At 46.1% G+C, this 16,650-nt stretch overlaps 4 protein-coding genes across 11 annotated transcripts in view; 2 read left to right on the top strand and 2 right to left on the bottom strand.

The window, feature by feature from the left end:
- The first annotated feature begins 303 nt into the window (after window positions 1–303).
- The window catches only part of fkbp3 (FKBP prolyl isomerase 3), a 73,606-nt gene continuing 57,259 nt past the window's right edge, over window positions 304–16,650 (top strand). Inside the window, exons 1-7 of one of the 2 annotated variants that reach the window (XM_040160848.2) lie at window positions 304–722; window positions 1,017–1,118; window positions 1,195–1,296; window positions 1,390–1,525; window positions 1,661–1,728; window positions 1,818–1,915; window positions 2,012–2,345. In XM_040160848.2, the coding sequence (XP_040016782.1) occupies window positions 618–722; window positions 1,017–1,118; window positions 1,195–1,296; window positions 1,390–1,525; window positions 1,661–1,728; window positions 1,818–1,915; window positions 2,012–2,066 (666 nt within the window). In that variant the 5' untranslated portion in view covers window positions 304–617 and the 3' untranslated portion in view covers window positions 2,067–2,345. Of the gene's footprint in view, window positions 723–1,016; window positions 1,119–1,194; window positions 1,297–1,389; window positions 1,526–1,660; window positions 1,729–1,817; window positions 1,916–2,011; window positions 2,346–16,650 lie in introns of those variants that run through there. The other variant, XM_078093619.1, reaches the window with a different exon arrangement.
- faua (FAU ubiquitin like and ribosomal protein S30 fusion a) lies at window positions 2,550–4,301 on the bottom strand. Its single transcript, XM_040160849.2, has 5 exons — window positions 4,092–4,301; window positions 3,578–3,659; window positions 3,021–3,165; window positions 2,879–2,934; window positions 2,550–2,767 (listed from the first exon to the last, which is right to left on the bottom strand). Exons 2-5 carry the CDS (start codon window positions 3,650–3,652, stop codon window positions 2,642–2,644), a joined length of 402 nt encoding a protein of 133 aa, XP_040016783.1. The 5' UTR covers window positions 3,653–3,659; window positions 4,092–4,301; the 3' UTR covers window positions 2,550–2,641.
- Window positions 4,763–13,675, bottom strand: prpf39 (PRP39 pre-mRNA processing factor 39 homolog (yeast)). Of its 7 annotated transcripts, none has more exons than XM_078093610.1 (15): window positions 13,303–13,675; window positions 10,378–10,806; window positions 9,893–10,074; window positions 9,656–9,781; window positions 9,422–9,540; window positions 9,156–9,323; window positions 8,779–8,959; window positions 8,256–8,363; window positions 7,985–8,149; window positions 7,432–7,558; window positions 7,018–7,286; window positions 6,534–6,718; window positions 6,360–6,443; window positions 5,517–5,628; window positions 4,763–5,407 (listed from the first exon to the last, which is right to left on the bottom strand). In XM_078093610.1, the coding sequence occupies exons 2-15, from the start codon at window positions 10,772–10,774 to the stop codon at window positions 5,318–5,320; spliced, it is 2,313 nt and encodes a 770-aa protein (XP_077949736.1). In that variant the 5' UTR covers window positions 10,775–10,806; window positions 13,303–13,675; the 3' UTR covers window positions 4,763–5,317. The 7 variants fall into 7 exon arrangements, with proteins under 7 accessions (XP_077949736.1, XP_077949737.1, XP_077949738.1 ...); XM_078093611.1 differs by having other exon boundaries at window positions 6,369–6,443; XM_078093612.1 differs by having other exon boundaries at window positions 4,763–5,404; window positions 6,369–6,443.
- arf6a (ADP-ribosylation factor 6a) lies at window positions 14,147–15,634 on the top strand. Its single transcript, XM_040160507.2, has one exon. It carries the CDS (start codon window positions 14,267–14,269, stop codon window positions 14,792–14,794), a length of 528 nt encoding a protein of 175 aa, XP_040016441.1. The 5' UTR covers window positions 14,147–14,266; the 3' UTR covers window positions 14,795–15,634.

Raw genomic sequence — 16,650 nt, 5'->3', positions numbered from 1 at the left:
AGCCACAAAATGAATTAAAGGTCACACACACCCACACACACTGCATGCACCGAATGCATTCGCTGGGATACAGCACTAATACTAAGGACATCGTCTGTGCTTACTTTGAAAAAACTGCGGGTGCAGTGGATCGAGAATGTCTTGAAATATACAGAATAGAATTTTCAGATTTTTCCTTTGGATTTGACAGAAATACTAAATAATATTTGTCGCTCGTCACTGGTAGCTTACGGCAATTGTGAATAATAACAGCAATTGTCCACTTTACGTTCAACGTGTGCATTTGTGCATATATTTAAATGTCCACTAGGTGGCAGACACGCGGATTGGAGAAAAGTGTCCTACCAAAACTCGGATTTAAACCCTTAATTCTAAGGGCCACGTGCTCGCTCAGAGTTACGTCCTGTGCGCCCTTTAACGCGTTAATTCAACCCTGCGTCGTCTGCTTTCGGTTTTTCAAACATTAAGTCCCGTTCTGTGACGTGGTTTACATTTTATTGTGACACAAAATACCGCCACGGAACCTTTCAACAAAAAAAAAAACGCACTTCCGGTTTGGAGCGCCGCTTTTTTAAGATGCGCCAGGAGGGACAAATTTAAGCAGTTCGTCTCTCAAAATGGCGGACGAACCAACACGGCAGTGGAGCGACGAGCAGCTCAAGAGCGACGACTTGCCCAAGAAGGACATCATAAAGTTCATCCAGGACAATGCGGCGCACTCGGTAGGCGTCGCGCGCCCCTTCGGTTCCGACCCGCCGCGGCGCGCGACGCGCGGCCGCATCAGGACGGAGGCTGTTGTGCTGCAGCATCGTGCGCGGCACCGCGGGCTCGTGTTTTATTGCCCCACGGAGCCTCGCGCCGCGTTTCCTTTAAAAACAATATATTTTATAAACGCGTTTGTTTAAATCCGTCGTTAATTTGCACGGTTTGCACGTTTCTTGCTCTTTGCACGCAGATGCTGACTCTCTCCTCTTTTTGTTCTTTTTGCATTTTTTTATTTTTTTTTCTCCCTCCAGTTCCTCAACGAGCAGAAGCTGCTCGGAAACATCAAGAACGTCGCCAAAACCGCGAAGAAAGAACAACTGATCGCAGCCTACAATCATCTCTTTGAGAGCAAAGTAAGTGGTTCATTAACGAGGCTTCGCGGACGCGCGCCCCGCGTTCGCTACTGACCCGCGCGTGCGTCACTTGCAGAGGTTTTTAGGTACGGAACCGATTGAGGAAGTGACCGAGCAGGTTCGATCCGTGAAGCTTGAAGAAAAGCCCAAAGACGTCCCCGCGGAGGTTGTGGATGAGGTACTGGAGGCGGGGTTATTTATTTATTTATTCATTCATTATTATTATTATTTATTTCTTTGCTTCTGTAACTTTCTTCTAACCGGTTCTCAGGGTCCACCCAAGTACTTCAAGTCGGTGCTGAAGAAAGGAGATAAGGAGAACTTTCCAAAGAAAGGGGACAACGTGAGCTGCTGGTACACCGGCTCCTTGGAGGACGGAACCGTCTTCGACACCAATATTCCCACAAGTACGACGCGACTGCGCCCCACGAAACGGCGCGCGCGGGGGTCGTCCCAGCGCTCCTCCGCTGTCGTGCGTGGAACAAACGTTCCCCGTCGTGTTTCCGTCTTCGGCTCTAAACGTGTTTCCTCCCTCTCTGCAGCGGCGAGAAAGAAGAAGCAGACCAAACCGTTGACCTTCAAAGTGGGCCTGGGCCGGGTCATCCGAGGGGTGAGCGACGCCCGTTTGTTCGCCACACACACACACACAAAATACTGCCGCGGAGCTCGTCCTCATCGCCCGTCTTTTACTCTCCACAGTGGGACGAGGGCATCATGACCATGAGCAAGGGCGAGACGTCCCGGCTGGAGATCGAGCCGGAGTGGGCCTACGGAAGGAAGGGCCTCCCCGACTCCAAGTATCCTTTCCTCTGGTCCCCACTTACATTATAAATGAGCTTTAATTGTTTTCATTTTGCATCGACTGTCTCTTCCTTCACCTCGACTACTTCCAGAATCCCCCCCAACGCCAAGCTGATCTTCGAGGTTGAGCTGGTGGCTGTGGATTAGCCCGCCCGCCCCCCACCCGGTCTGCATGCACCGCAGTTTAAGAGAAGAAGATATTGAATTGCCTTGCTGTAAAGTTTGACGTTGACATGGATGTTTTGTTTAATTGTTCTGTTCCTACTTTCTCATTCACTGCGTTACAAGAAACGGGCAGTTATTACAGCGTTTTGGCCAACAGGGGATGGCTTGTCAATAATGTACATATGAAACACCCTGAAACCTTTTTCTCTGTAATTTCTTTTGCATCTGAAATGTAAATGATAAACTGGTTTCAGAGACTAAGTGGTTTATTGTGCAGTTGTTTTAAAACCAGTTGCAGTGGATAGAGTGTCTTAATAGTCAAAGAATTGATTTGACAAATATTAAATCATGCCATGACCGGAAAGGTTTCTGCTCAGATAAGTACCAATTAATGCAACTATGGAAAGGAAATGTGCCATTTAAACGTCATAAAATCCTATATGAATGAAGCGATACAAAATGCAGTTTTGTTCAAGCCAAATTTTATTCTGTACAGCAGGATAACATTTAACCTGGTAAAAACAGATGGATGGTGATCATGTTCTCCTCTGGGGCACTTAGGAGTTGGCGTTGGGTCCCTTCTTCTTTCCGAAGGTGGGCACCACGTTCACAAAGCGCCTGTTGTACTGGATGCGGCGCTTGGCGCGGCCAGTCTTCTTTTTCTTCTTCTCCTGCTTTTCAACCTGAACAACAAGACAAGGGGCGATGCTTATTTCTCTGAAGCCATGATGCCTGCTTACCAGTTTATTTTAAAATACCTGATGTACACACAAAGGAAAGGCATGAAACCGTACCTTGGGTGTCTGTCCCCTCACTTTTCCAGCACGGGCCAGAGAGCCGTGAACCTTACCTTGATGGGGGGGGAGGGAGAAAAGTGTTAATTGTGATTGTGTTTCCAGTCAAACTAAAGCCTCGGCGTGGCGTCCGTGTACTGACCTCCCAGCAGCCTGCCGGCTACGTCAAGGGTGCACAGCTCTGAGACACCACAGGATGCAAGTGTGGCATCATCCTCCAGCGGGCATCCGGCGAGCAGCAGCACCTGGTCCTCTACCAGGAGACCCTCCAGACCCTGGACATGAGCCTGAGACACACAAAGAATAAGCGTTATCATTCCCCTGAAGTACGTAAGCAGGTCTGATGGTCTTCACCCTGAAGTGATTGTAGATGCGCTTATCTCACGCGTCTCGTATCGCAAAACATTCACAACTTTCACCAAAACATGGAAATAGTTAATTGTTAATCTTACTATAGGAGAATAGGAAAATATGTGACCAAGTACTAAAATATTTCGATAAAATGATGTAACATCAACCGGTGGGATACATTGAGTCATCAGCTATTAAAAAAATGTATCTGAAAAATCTAAATTGTAGCTTACTTGAGTGTAGTACTTATGTACGTAGATAGTAAATATATCAGGTGATATTGGACCATTGTTGTCATTTAATCGCAGTCTTTCTGACTCTCCTTAATCCAGTTTGTGGACACGTTACCTTGATCTGTCCAACAGTCTCCTGTCCGGTCACCTCAAGGGTGTGAGTGTTCTGGGCACGCAAGAAGAGCTGCATCTTGATGCTGGAAGCAAAGACACGTTCATCGTTAGCATTCCACATGTTGCGGAAATCAGCTTGTGGGAGCAAACATTAGCCACCGGTCACCTCGCGCCGAGGCTGTGCCCGACGCCGTGAACCAACTTTAAAGTGGGAACACATTGAGGAAGTTGTATATAACGTAGTCACAGAGCGGGTAGATGAACATTGGAAAGCAACATGACGGGAGCTGCAGCAGACATGTCGCTCTCGTTAGCCTGCTAATGCTGCGTTAGCTTAACTAGCCGCATGGGGCACGCGTTCCATAAAGTCCCTCAAAAACACGTAAAATGTGAGTTAAGTGTTGGAATAAACTATAACGTACGATGAATGATTATATCGGTACTATATTTGTATACTAACCCATACCTGTGTTTCATATAACGAGCGTTTTTCTCTTAAACTGCACAGGCCTTACCTCGTTTGATGCTAGTCGTTCAACGCTAGGCATAGAAAGGGCTCGCTGAGGGCTGTCACTGCGCATGTGTAGAATTACGTCAGAAGAGGCGGAAGCACTAGCCACGCCCATCACGCCGTGGACGCTGGTTCGATTCCCTACGTATCAATTATTGATTTTTTTGTAGCGTTTTGTTAATCGACAAAAACTGGATTGATGCAATAAAACACCACGGAACTCCGTCCACAACGACGTTAAGACACAATCATTTGATTCTCCCAACCGGGTCATTATGAACCAGGCTCATTGGGATTTTTTAATTTTCTACTTTGCGCCTCGTCTGTAGAAAAGCGGTCAGCTCGTTATGTCACAGGGTCACTAACCAATGCAATACGTTAACTAGTAGATTAAAATGAGTGAAAAAAGTAAGCGGTCAGCTCGTTATGTCACCGAGTCACTAACTGATGCAATACGTTAACTAGTAGATTAAAATAAGTGAAAAAAGTAAGCGGTCAGCTAGTTATGTCACAGGGTCACTGATGCAATACGTTAACTAGATTAAAATAAGTGCACTTTGCACAAATTATAAAAGAAAAATATTCTTGAATAACAAATATCTAAAAAGATCAGTTTTATTCAAGTAAATATTTTGAATCCTTAAGGAATTGAAGCATGACGAACCAACACCAACATTTCAGGATATCAATCGCTTTATTATGAAATCAAGTCAAAATAAAAAAAAAAAGCAACTCTTCATTTTCTCTATGGAAACATTAACCATGACATATTAAAAATCTTTCAGGTTGGTGAGCGAGACTCAGAGGGACATCACGGTTTACCTCCTTTACCAGTTCAAATCTTAAAGCGCAAAGAAAGAGACCGAACTAAGTCATACAATCTAATTAAAAAGCTTTAATCACAAGAAAAAGAAATAGATCTGCCTTCACAAATAACATGCATTAAAGAACCAAAAACAAGTAGCCCGTGTTGGAGATGAATGTAGCAATTCATTGCGTTTGTGTTTTTATTAAACATGGCCAATCAAGATGACTGTCATGGAGCCCTGTGTGTTATATTCAAACCAATTGGCTACAGAGTTGAATTAGAACACTTTAAACCAGAAAGAACAGCTTCATTGGATGACAATCTCCATGACAACATGTTAAGTAGCCCTGTTTAGACATTTTAGGCAGGTCAGAAAGGATGCTTTCCTCCAAGTCTCCATCTTAACGTCCGGATTTCATCCATCATGTTGGAGGAGGTGGGTAGTACTGGTTATACTGGGCATACTGGTTGTACTGTCCCCAGGAGTTTTGTCCCCAACCGCCATATTGCTGCTGAAAAGGCGGGAGGGAGAAAAAAGGTGAGAAATTTCAGTCTTTGGATGGTTGTTTTTAGACAAACTTGATGTAGGGGAACTTTTTTTTGCCGCTCAGTCAAACCCACCTGGTACCAGCTGTTGTAAGCAGCGCTGCTCGCGTTTGGGTCGGCCGCCGCAGAGACGTCACCCAAAGTACCGTCTTCCATGCGCTGTCTCTTGGCATCAGGCTCCTGGGAGCTGAAGACCAATGGTTTCAAGTTAATAAAATGCCTCCATACGTAGTTCACAGAGAAATGAAGATTGTTGCACCGTTGATTTAGTGCCAGTCACTGATTTAATGACCAACTTCATTGCAGTAAAAGCACTAATCACCCAACCCTTTACGGTCTTTGAGTAACTCTCCATACAATAAAAAGAGTTCAGTGCCAATCATTCACAAATCGCAAAGCTCCATCAGATTAACTTCACATTGTACGGCGTATTGCTGATGATCCAAGGGAGCGCCGTGTTGACTATGAGGCAATGCGGACGCAAGACGTGTCCAATTTTATTAAACTTTGACTAAACAAGGGCGCGGCAGCTGTAATGTGACAGATGTACTGATTTTACAAAGCTAATTAATAAAACGCAGCCAGCTGAACCACCTTCAATTCTCTGGTCAACCCGAGTGGCTGTTTTTGTATTGTAACTTTCCACGGGAAGCGTTAGTGAAGGCCTGCCTTACTTTTCACGCTTCAAGTGGGAATGTTGGTATTGGCGCAGGTTGAAGAAGCTTACTACTACTACTACTACTACTACTACTAAAAGACAGTTTGGGGGTAAAACAAATAACTTCTACAGAGTAGAAATCTGGCTCCTAACTCATCAGGGGTGAAAAGGGTGACAATACAAATACAGAAAGTACAAGCATATTTTGTAGAAGGTACAGAAGTGTGTTGATGTGTCCCCAGCCCTGTCCCATTATCCACCTGTCATACCCGTTCTCGGCCTTCCTCTTTGAGGATTCGCTTTCTTTCTGTAGCTTTTCGTTTTCCTCGTACGCGGCCACAAGCCTGAAAAGAAATAAAAACAAATTACTGTCAAAAAAATCTTTAAGAACCTCTACCATCCCAAAGTCTCAAAAAGGTCCCAATGACACTCACACATTGATGTCACTGCCAAAGTCCTCGAGGAACTCAACCTTGCGCTGGCAGAAGAGGAGGCGCGACTCAAGGGGCATCTGGCTCTGCAAGGCTCGGTCGAAACAGGCCAAGATCTCCGCCTCGTTCTGCGCCACGTCCCCACTGTACTCCAGCTCCAGCAGGTTAAGAAACAGCTTCGGACTCGTCTGTGAAGCCACGAAACTATTAGGTTTTGTCCCATAACCAGTGTAACACAGCCAGTGGAGTGGTACGAACCTGTTACTCAGGGGGGTGATAAATGATTTTGTTAGTGGGTCAGACTGTAAACACTGTTGAACATTTCACCATCACCCGTGATGGTATAAATGAATAAATAAACAGGAGGCTTTAGTATACATACAACTTTTATTACACAGCTTTGTCCCCCCGGTCAAAACACTGAGCGAAATGGCACCGGATCACGGTCCTTGCTGACCAACTTCTGTCTGGATGCATCCGTTCTCACCTGGTCTCTCTCGATGGCATCCAGCAGCACTTTCCGGGCCTTGCTCAGACTTCTCTGCACCTTCATCATCTGCCTGGCCAGCTTCACAGCATAGAACGAGGTCTCTGTGACGTTCTTCGCGGACTCCATGGCCTCCCTCAACAGGGCCTCTGCCTCCTCCAAGTTCCCATGACGACGCTCAAGACTGACCCTCCGAAGACGAACCATGGCCAGACCCGGGACCACGTCCTCCAGCGACTTGAGGATGCTACGAGCCTCCTCCACATTACCTGGGCAAAGGAAAGCAGGATACGGTCAGGTGATATGCACATGCACCATCGCAGGTAATGTAGCGATAACCACAGAGAGACACAGAAGTCTCCTTGGTACTTTGAGTGGGTTCAATGCGCATGCCGTTTGAAAGACAAAACTCACCTTGCTGCTCCTCGAAAGCGGCCCACAGCAGATGGATGGCTGGCTTCCTGGGCAAATGGGTGGAACACGCCTTCTTGTAGACATGTCGAACACCATCAATGCTGTAGCCTTCTAGATATTTTGCATACTTCAGAGAGAAAAACAGTTTGAAGAGATGTAGGAGAAAAAGAACAGAGGAGAAGAAACAGAAGGGGGGCAAAAGAGACGACACATTTTAACCCTAAAATTTCAGTCAGCAAACGGAATTTCTTCATTGACAAGATCGTTTTTAGAAATTTTCTGTGTAAACCCATCAGCACCTTCATGGAACCAATTAGATAAGTTTCTGTAAGGTAGTGGGAGACGAAGAAGATGCAACGTAGTAGTTGGCAAATGCTGCAGTCAAATCTTGTGTGGCAAGCAGGCCATCCCCTAATACAACAGATACAGTCAAATATCAACGTTACACGCAAAGAGAGTGCAGGACGATTTACTGTGTCGACGTGATATCATCGATGGTGGGGGATGTGCAGGAAGGTAGCGGGAGTGAGAGAGAGGTCGAGGGCCACGTTACCTTTGTCCAGAACTCCTCGTAGAGCGCACAAGCGATGAGGCATCGTTCAAAGAGAACGACCACGCGTTCAGGGATCCCATTTTCAATTTCAAAGTCCAAGTACTCCTTCCAGTTGTTCAGCTGGGTCTTCTCCAAGGATTTTACGTGGAAGTATGGTCTCTTTATCTGTCAGAAAGCAAAGAGAAATTAGCATCGTCAGTGAATGAAAAGGCATAAAGAAAACATGTGAACACTGATCAACACCGATGAGACACGTGAACGAGACACGTACCCCTTCTTCAAAGGCCCAGCGCTTGCTGACTTCATGTTCGTTGTGGTTGAACACTTCCTGCCGAACCTCGATCACCTTGTGGCGCATGTTCTCGATCTCCGTCACTCTCTACATAAAGACAGACAAAAAAAAAAAAACAGACATGGTCAACACCCATGCGCAATTTACACAGACGACTTTTCTCCACTTGATGTAGAAACTGCAAGTCCTGCAGCCGAGGATTTACATCACCATGAGCTTGCCAGAGATAAGAAGCCTGGGAAGGGGGGGGGGAGGAATGTATGCACCCTGCATATCAGCCACTGGGTGCAGGTGCCGGGGCCTCAGTTGATCCTTTTAGTTTTAGTGGATGCCAACTTGAATCCCCCCTTGGCATTTATTGGCCTGGCTGCTGACATAAAGACACCTCTTCACACCTGAACAAAGCTTTCCGGCTAATGGAGAACAGGCAAGCTCCTTCTAAACCCTGCAAGACGTGCCTTTGGAAATGTGTCTCCCATGCAGGAGGCAAGTAGAGGCATACCTTTGCAGGATCCACGAGATCATCCATGCCGGGCGGCAAGTCCTCCGAGGCAATGGGCGTCTCCTCAACCTCGCCAATCATCGCCAACAGGCTGGCTTTGGAGAGCTCGAGCCTCAGCTGCACGAACTCCTCTTCTGACAGGAAGTGCTTGGGGTTGTTGTTCTGCACGTGATCTTTGAATCTGCAAAGTAAAAATAATGAAGAAATTCAAATAAAAGATAGTTAAATGGCTAAATCCTGTACCTAAATTGCCCATTTTATAATGTATTGTCATAGGATTTAATAGGGCAGTAAGAGTGTGAAATGAGGTGTTGATAAGAGAGAAGCCCCTCTTATAAATACTCGTCACTGCTCAAGAGTTTGAGTTTTCTCTCTACCTCTGGAAGTGCTGGGAATACAGCTGGGTTGGGATGCCCAGGACGCGGTCATAGATGGCGGTGACGTTAGCCAGCTTCTCCTGCTCCGTCTCCCAGTTGATGTAGGACTCCCACAGACGATCAGAGCGGAAGTCTGTGCCTGCTGCGAGCACTGCGTGTTCATGGGCACTGAGGGGAGAAAAGAATATGAAAGATTGGATTCACTCCAATAAATTTAAGGAAACAAGAAGGGAGAGAGTCTATTAAATAAGGATATTTTTACTTACGCTCTGATGCGCCCCTCGGTCTCTGGGTCACTCAGGTCTGAGTTCTCTTTGATGTAGGTCAGGTAATGCAGCCACAGATCCACACTGAGAGGGATGGCCTGCAAGCCTCTTCTGTATACCTTAAGATGAAACACAAACAAGCCTGTAAACAGCTGGACTGTGGTTTTCTCTCTATTCATTGAACGCTAAGAAAGACAGAAAATGTATGAATGTCCATATGGTATTTAGATTTACCTCTTCCGCAACCTGTATATTCTCATGCTTTTTCTCAATGTCAGCGTACTTCTTCCAGTAGCCATAGCAATAAGGATAACGTAGGAAGAAGGCATCGAATGCGCTTCTCACAGCTGTAAGATAATTCTGCAAGGGAAAGTAAACAAACATTTCCAGTTTAGTATAATAATCCATATTTTCATTTTTCATATTAGCAATATACAAACATATCTGAATGATCTACATGTCTTATCTTACCTCTTGCTCCACAAACTGCAGCAAGTAGACCCAACCATTGAAGTCTTCTGGGTTGTCCTCACATTGTTTGAAGAGCTTTTCAAACTCACTTGGCTCTAAAGCAATAGCTTCTTCTGTTGCCTCCTTGGCTGGTTCTTCTATTTCCATGACATCCTCCGTCATCTGCAGAACCTCAGTCCCATCTGGAGGTGTAAAAAATAAATCATGAGGGTTCACCAAGTAGAGACGCAAGCATGGTATTGGAAGTAACTTTGGCTAGTATTAGTATATAGTATAAGTGCATGATTGCAAAGCAATGGAAAACATTTTGGAAAAAGACCAAATAATGAGAACTCTAACTTGATGCTAAACAACAACTAAGTCATTAGATTAACCACTTAAGGTGATTAAACGGGTGAAATAACTTTGCTTAGGTAAACCATACAAATATGGCCTTGAAAAGGATCACACAAAAAATACTTTATTGCCATGACCGCTATCCTGACCTGCTGGTTCAGGCGCAACAGTCATCTCCTGGCCTTCTGGCTCAGGTTCTCCAGGCTCCGGTCTGTATTCCGCTGGCGGTTGCGGCGGCTCTTCCTCTTCTGCAGGCTGTGGTGGAGGTGGTGGCTGCTCAACTTGGAAGAGCTGCGCACTGGCAATCTGAAACTGTTCCACAGCCTTCTCCACAGAACCCAGCTCGGGGGAACTCGTATGCTCGTTTGGTGACTGTTGTTGCAGTGGAGCATCCTGAGACGCATCAGAGTCCTCGGGTAAGATATTCGTGGTTGGTTCTGGAGCAACCTGGTCAGGGGACCAGTCAGCAGTTTGGCCTATAACAGGAAGGTCAGGAAGAAAGGCATCCCCATTGCTCTCCATGGCAGGGGACTCAGTGTCCAGCATTCCAGTGATGGGGGCGTCTGAAAGTTGTAGTTCTGTTGAAAAGCCGGATGGATCATTAGTAGAGCTTCAACATGAATCCATCAAATACTAGCACACATTTTTATAATTAACTTTGATAACTTGTAAACAGGACGGTTAATTGTTACATTTTTTCATTTAACGTTTAGACGGATAAGCGGTTGAAGATTGATTTAGACGCTAACGTCGGCTAACAAATTAACGTTAATAATCCAACGTGACGTTATCCCGCACACTTCCTTCTTCGTCAAATAACGCTACGTTCGTCTTAAACGCAACAGCAAATGTTAAACAGCTGAACATTTCGTCGAAATCGAATGTTAGCTTTAGCCCTGGTTGTCGTTTGAGGCCATGTTGCACACGGTAGAATCTTTGCCCAGTCAAAGTTCAGTCCGAAGTTGGGCCCTGAGCACCATCTATTTCCTGAGCAGGTTGAGCAGGCTTTACGTTGGACGTGAACTCCATTGCGATAAATTTGGTACACAAATGCGAATAATCTTACTAATTGCATCTCACTAGGATTGTATGTTGCGGTATTAACAAAGTTTACCAAACAGTTGTCGGTTATCTTACAATTGCGTTGACCTTAGGCCAACTAGACAAACTACAACGTGCTACGCATTTGCCTCCGTCTCCAGGTCATAGTCGGCACCAACAGCGTCTCCACGTTAGCTAGCAAGCTAACGTTGGGCAATTTCCGTAGCTGACGTTACCTCTAACGGCTATGGGTGTTAGCTTGCCACGACAGAAGTCGCAGCGGACCAATTCATTGGCAAATGTACGTTTTTTTAATCTTACCCGCGTCTTCCATGAAACGTTGGTCGATCTTGTAAACTTGTGTGCGGCTCTCGAAGTCACTTAATTTAACCTACAATGGCCCGGCGCGCTTCGCCCACCATACTTATCTTAAGGGGGGGACGTAGAGAGCTGCGCATGCGCACTACAAAGCCCGCCCATCCGTGCGGTGACGACGTTTCAAATAAAGTTTTCAAATGATTATAAACGCAGAAGAATGAAGGTTGAGTAATGAATGAGGGAGGTTGACTCATTTAACCGTACGAAGGCAGACAATGTTCACTCCTCGTGAGAATGATGTGTCCACATGGGGTTGTTCATTCGTTTACTAGATGAAGACAAACCTGCACATGCAATGTTGCATTTTCCACGTGGTAATAATTACACAGGAATTAAGTGGTTATTTTATTCAGCGATGATGGGCAGCCCGCTTGCTACAGCGTGTAGCACTCTGACGTTACTTCCTGCCAACATCCACGTAATCATACTGGACCCTTTTCAGAATGAATGGTCGGACATGTCGGAACTACCCGGCTGTGACCCGCCCCCCGCCTTTTGACATCAGTAGGGCCACTAAATCCAGACATCTGTTACGTATGCACAGCCATGCATACAAATAATGTGGCAGACGTGATATACGAGGCGATTTAATTCATAATGGAAGCTCAAATGGTGTGCAGATCGGTGGCTGTGAAGCACGCATGCGAAATGGCGTATGGTGCTTTTAATGACAGTCGTACATTTTGATACTCAAGTGGCTACCCGTGACTTTTACTACGTAATACGTTTAGTGTGTTTAATTATTGTAAATTGATAACGTTATTATACATGTATTGAACAATGTGGTATAAGTAAAAGTATTTCAGAGACTATCATATGTCAGTATTACTGCTGATGCAGTTGGATCAAGTTTTCATTTTTAGGTGGTACACTGTTTAACACTTAGACCCCCCACCTTAATTTTTTTACGCCATTGTTTAACTTCTCACTGTAATCTTGTACTTTAGTCAAGTGAGTTTTTATACAGTTTGATTAAAGTTTGACTAACTGTAAATACAACTAAAACACCCCCAAAGTGTCATCAGATTTCAATTAAAATATTGACAAATGCTGATTTTGCAGTGAACATGGAATCCCCTTTTTTTCCTAAATAATGGTTTTAAACTACTGAGAATCTCATCAAATAATGTGTTAATGTGGGACATCATCAGGTTTTCAGTAGTTGTCAATGTTTTGTTTTTTTCATTGACCAGTATCAAAACGAACAAACCAACACACAGACATTGCATCTCTAAAAACACGCCTCTGCCGACTAAACCTGGACACAGTAGCTCTTTATTACCACTTATGGTGGCACTTAAATACAGTAGTATTTAATAGTAGTATTTGTAGTTTGACTTTCTTGAAGAAATTGTACTTTCTTGATTCTTGTTGTTCGAGGTCTGTACCTTGGTTGAATGCACTCATTGTGAGTCGCTTTGGATAAAAGCCTCAGCTAAATGTAAAAATGTAAATGTAATCAAAACTTAGTAGCCTATACAATACATCAAAAACAAAATGTTGAATAATGTAGTAATAAACTCATACATTCATAAATGTGATTAATAATATAGTGGTATATGCATTATACTGTAGCTTACTATAATACTATTTATACAACGTAAAATATAAAAATATAAATACTATCTACCAACACAGAGTAATATTATACATACTTTTCGGGTCTTCAGATCTCGGAGCTCACAAGGAGTCCCTGAACGCAGCAGAGCGAGCGTAGAGGAAGTGGCGGCTGATCCGGGTCCGCACCTTTTCCGGTAACACAGCACCCTCCACCGCCGCGACTGAACAGCCGGGGAAGCGAGAGCCAGAGAGCGGCAAGAGAGGCGAGAAACGGCCGGGCGACTGGGTGATGGTTGCCGCAGACGTTGGTACGTACCCCGCTCTCTGGGTCCCTTGTGTTTATTTATTGTATCCTCTGCAATGAGAAGCTGTTTTTAAATATATATATATTTTTTTTTTAGCCGGATCCGAAGTTGTCCTCTGTGCCCCACTAACACCCCTCCCTTCCCTCTGCCGCTCGTGTGTCACAGGGGGGGTGGAGAAGAAAAGCTCGCATGAATCAATGACCTTTTGATCGAACGCACCCCTCCACCCGACTGGATGTACCGGTGCTGCTCATACGGACCGGGGAGCTGATATTTGGGTGGGTTTAAAAAAAAAAAAAAGAAAAGAAGAAGAAGACCCCCCCCCCCCCCCCCCCAAAAAAAAACACCCCCACCGTGCGTTTGGAATCTACCGACTGGGATTGGCTGAAGGGCAATCGTGGCCGGCCGCGAGGAAGTGGGAACCCCGGGTTTGGTGGGACTGCGCCGGATTATTTTACAGTGTTTTTAAGAAGAAGAAGAAGAAGACAAATCTGCTGCAGCTTTTTTGTTGTTTTCATCAGAGTTGAGATGTGGATTTTAAAGCAAGTCTAGTTTGAAACCATATTTCCCAGTGAGAAGTCACACCGGCTGATTGCGCCTCTCCGCTGTCCGACGGCGCAAAAGTCACCGCCTTTTTCAAATGTGTTGACGTCACGCGGAGAGACGTCAAAGTTGCATCGAAGAACATTCTTTTTTTTTGTTTGTTTTCTTTTCTTTTCCCCTCTCACGACAGTATTTATGCACAGCAAACACGATGGGGAAAATGATCTCAAAGATCTTTGGCAACAAGGAGATGAGAATATTGATGCTTGGACTTGATGCCGCGGGTAAAACCACCGTCCTGTACAAGCTGAAACTGGGACAGTCGGTCACCACCATCCCCACGGTCGGCTTCAACGTGGAGACCGTCACCTACAAGAACGTCAAGTTCAACGTGTGGGACGTCGGGGGACAGGACAAGATCCGCCCGCTCTGGAGACATTACTACACGGGCACCCAGGGCCTCATATTCGTGGTGGACTGCGCCGACAGGGACCGCATCGACGAGGCCAAGCAGGAGCTCCACCGGATCATCAACGACCGGGAGATGAGGGACGCCATCATCCTGATCTTCGCCAACAAGCAGGACCTCCCGGACGCCATGAAACCCCACGAGATCCAGGAGAAGCTCGGCCTGACCCGCATCAGGGACAGGAATTGGTACGTTCAGCCCTCGTGCGCCACCACGGGGGATGGACTCTACGAGGGCCTGACCTGGCTCACCTCTAATTACAAATCTTAATGTTGGTCCCCTCACCGGCCCCGGACACTCGGATGCGACAAAGAATATAGTCGCTGAGCACGAAAACAGGAGTTTGAGAAGAAGAAGAAGAAGAAAAAAAATGCAATCTGAAGCAATTAATTACCACAACCTCTCTGCTGAGTGTACGTCAAAGAGAGAATTATATCTTGTTTTTATTTCCTTTTTTGATAACAATGACTTCAATATAACCCCAGATTTCATTTAAACAAGAGAAAATTTATGTTTTTTGGCTGGCTTTCTTCTGCTTTGGTTCACATTCTGTATAATCAGTACTGTTTAAACACACGATCCGCTCACTTTGGAGCTCTTCTTTTTGTTTTTCTCCTTTTGTAATTCCTTTTCAGGGGACTTCGGGACACACATTTCTATGCTTTGCTCGTCCTCCGCATTCCCAGGACTCAGCCGCATGTTGAAAGGACGGAAAACTCCGGGGCAAACCCTGTGTGTGGGACCCGGGTTACAGGTGCTCCCAAAAAAAACCAGGATGCTCCCAAAATCAGGGCACTTACTGCACCAGGAGGTATTCTCACCTGCTGAGTCTGCACTTTGGAAGAGGTGTGTGGGGAGGGAGGGGGGGGTCGGGGGTCACAACTCGCTTGTTGTGCACATTAAGATTGTCCGCGACTGACTTTTGGACCTTGAGCAAATGTTTACGAGTTACCCTGCTCTTCTTCTTCGTTCCTTCGTCATCACCACGGTCCTGCAGACCTGCGTCCAGTCTGTTCATAGTTCATCAATACTGCTCTGTTCTTTTTTTTTGTTTCCTTTTCTTCTTGCTATGCTGATGAAATAATAAAAAAAAACCATATATCCAGATCAGAACGGAAGTGACGCCTTTTCAATGAGCCGCCGCGCGGTTGAGAAGCTTTTGCTTCTGAGTGAGTCGTCGCTCGCCAAAAGAAGGAAGCGAGAGTTTCGGGAAGAAGGAAGGACGACCGGTCCGCAGCGGAGCGAGCCGACCCGACCCGACCCGGGAGCGTGAGTCACGGTGAATAAATGATGACGTCTCTGGTTTCAGAGGACAGATTGTCAGGTAAACTTTGGAGGCGTTTGGAACGTCTCGCAACAGCTCAAATTTAAAGAGGTGACGTGGAGTTTGGTGCACATCTGGAACCACGAAAGAGCTCAAGTCGACCAGCTTAAACTTTAAAAATAGGGAACGGAAGGACGCCGTACTAGTGGGGAAACGAGGGTGCCGTTAACAGTTTAATGGAAGTGACACATTTCTAACAGGATTCATGTCGTCATAACGATAAGAACCTGACTTTGTGGTGAACGTTTGTTCCTGAGAAGAGTAAATGTGGGTCACTGGGAACCCGAAGAGCTTCTGGGTGACTTGAAGCTATTCATGTTTAATTAGTTACGCTGCAGAGTCTCCGGCGTCCCCCGATGCGGCGAGGAGACGCCGCCGGAGGAGCATTCATTCGTCTGGGTTCGTGGCCGTGCATTAAGCGTCGACAGAAACCGGCGAGGTGCTCGTTCCTGCGCTCTTTGCAGTAAGAAACGTAACCATCGGCGGGATGTCGTCGCCGGGCGGCCCTAATGTGTCCCCGAAGCCACGGTCAGGAGAAGTCCCAGCCTCGGTGTTTGCTCACGTCGTGTTTGTTCGGTCGCTGCTGGATGTGAAGTTTAACCGGTGTGAAGGACGGAGTGGGGGTGGAGGAGGGAGGGGGGGGGGGGGGTGAACTGAGACGAACCCATGAATGCACGAGGGCCGTTATCTCTGCTGAAACCGCTCGCTCTCACACTGCGTTTCATTGGGAGCCGAGGGGGGGCAGCGGGATCCTGTTTGCTCGGCGACTTGCTGACGCCTGACTCTTCTCTCTGGGACGGGG

The sequence above is a fragment of the Gasterosteus aculeatus genome, chromosome 18 (genome assembly GCF_964276395.1).
Source record: "Gasterosteus aculeatus chromosome 18, fGasAcu3.hap1.1, whole genome shotgun sequence".
Taxonomy (NCBI): domain Eukaryota; kingdom Metazoa; phylum Chordata; class Actinopteri; order Perciformes; family Gasterosteidae; genus Gasterosteus; species Gasterosteus aculeatus.
Note: the sequence above shows the minus strand (reverse complement) of the source record. Positions and strands in the feature narration are given on the sequence as shown.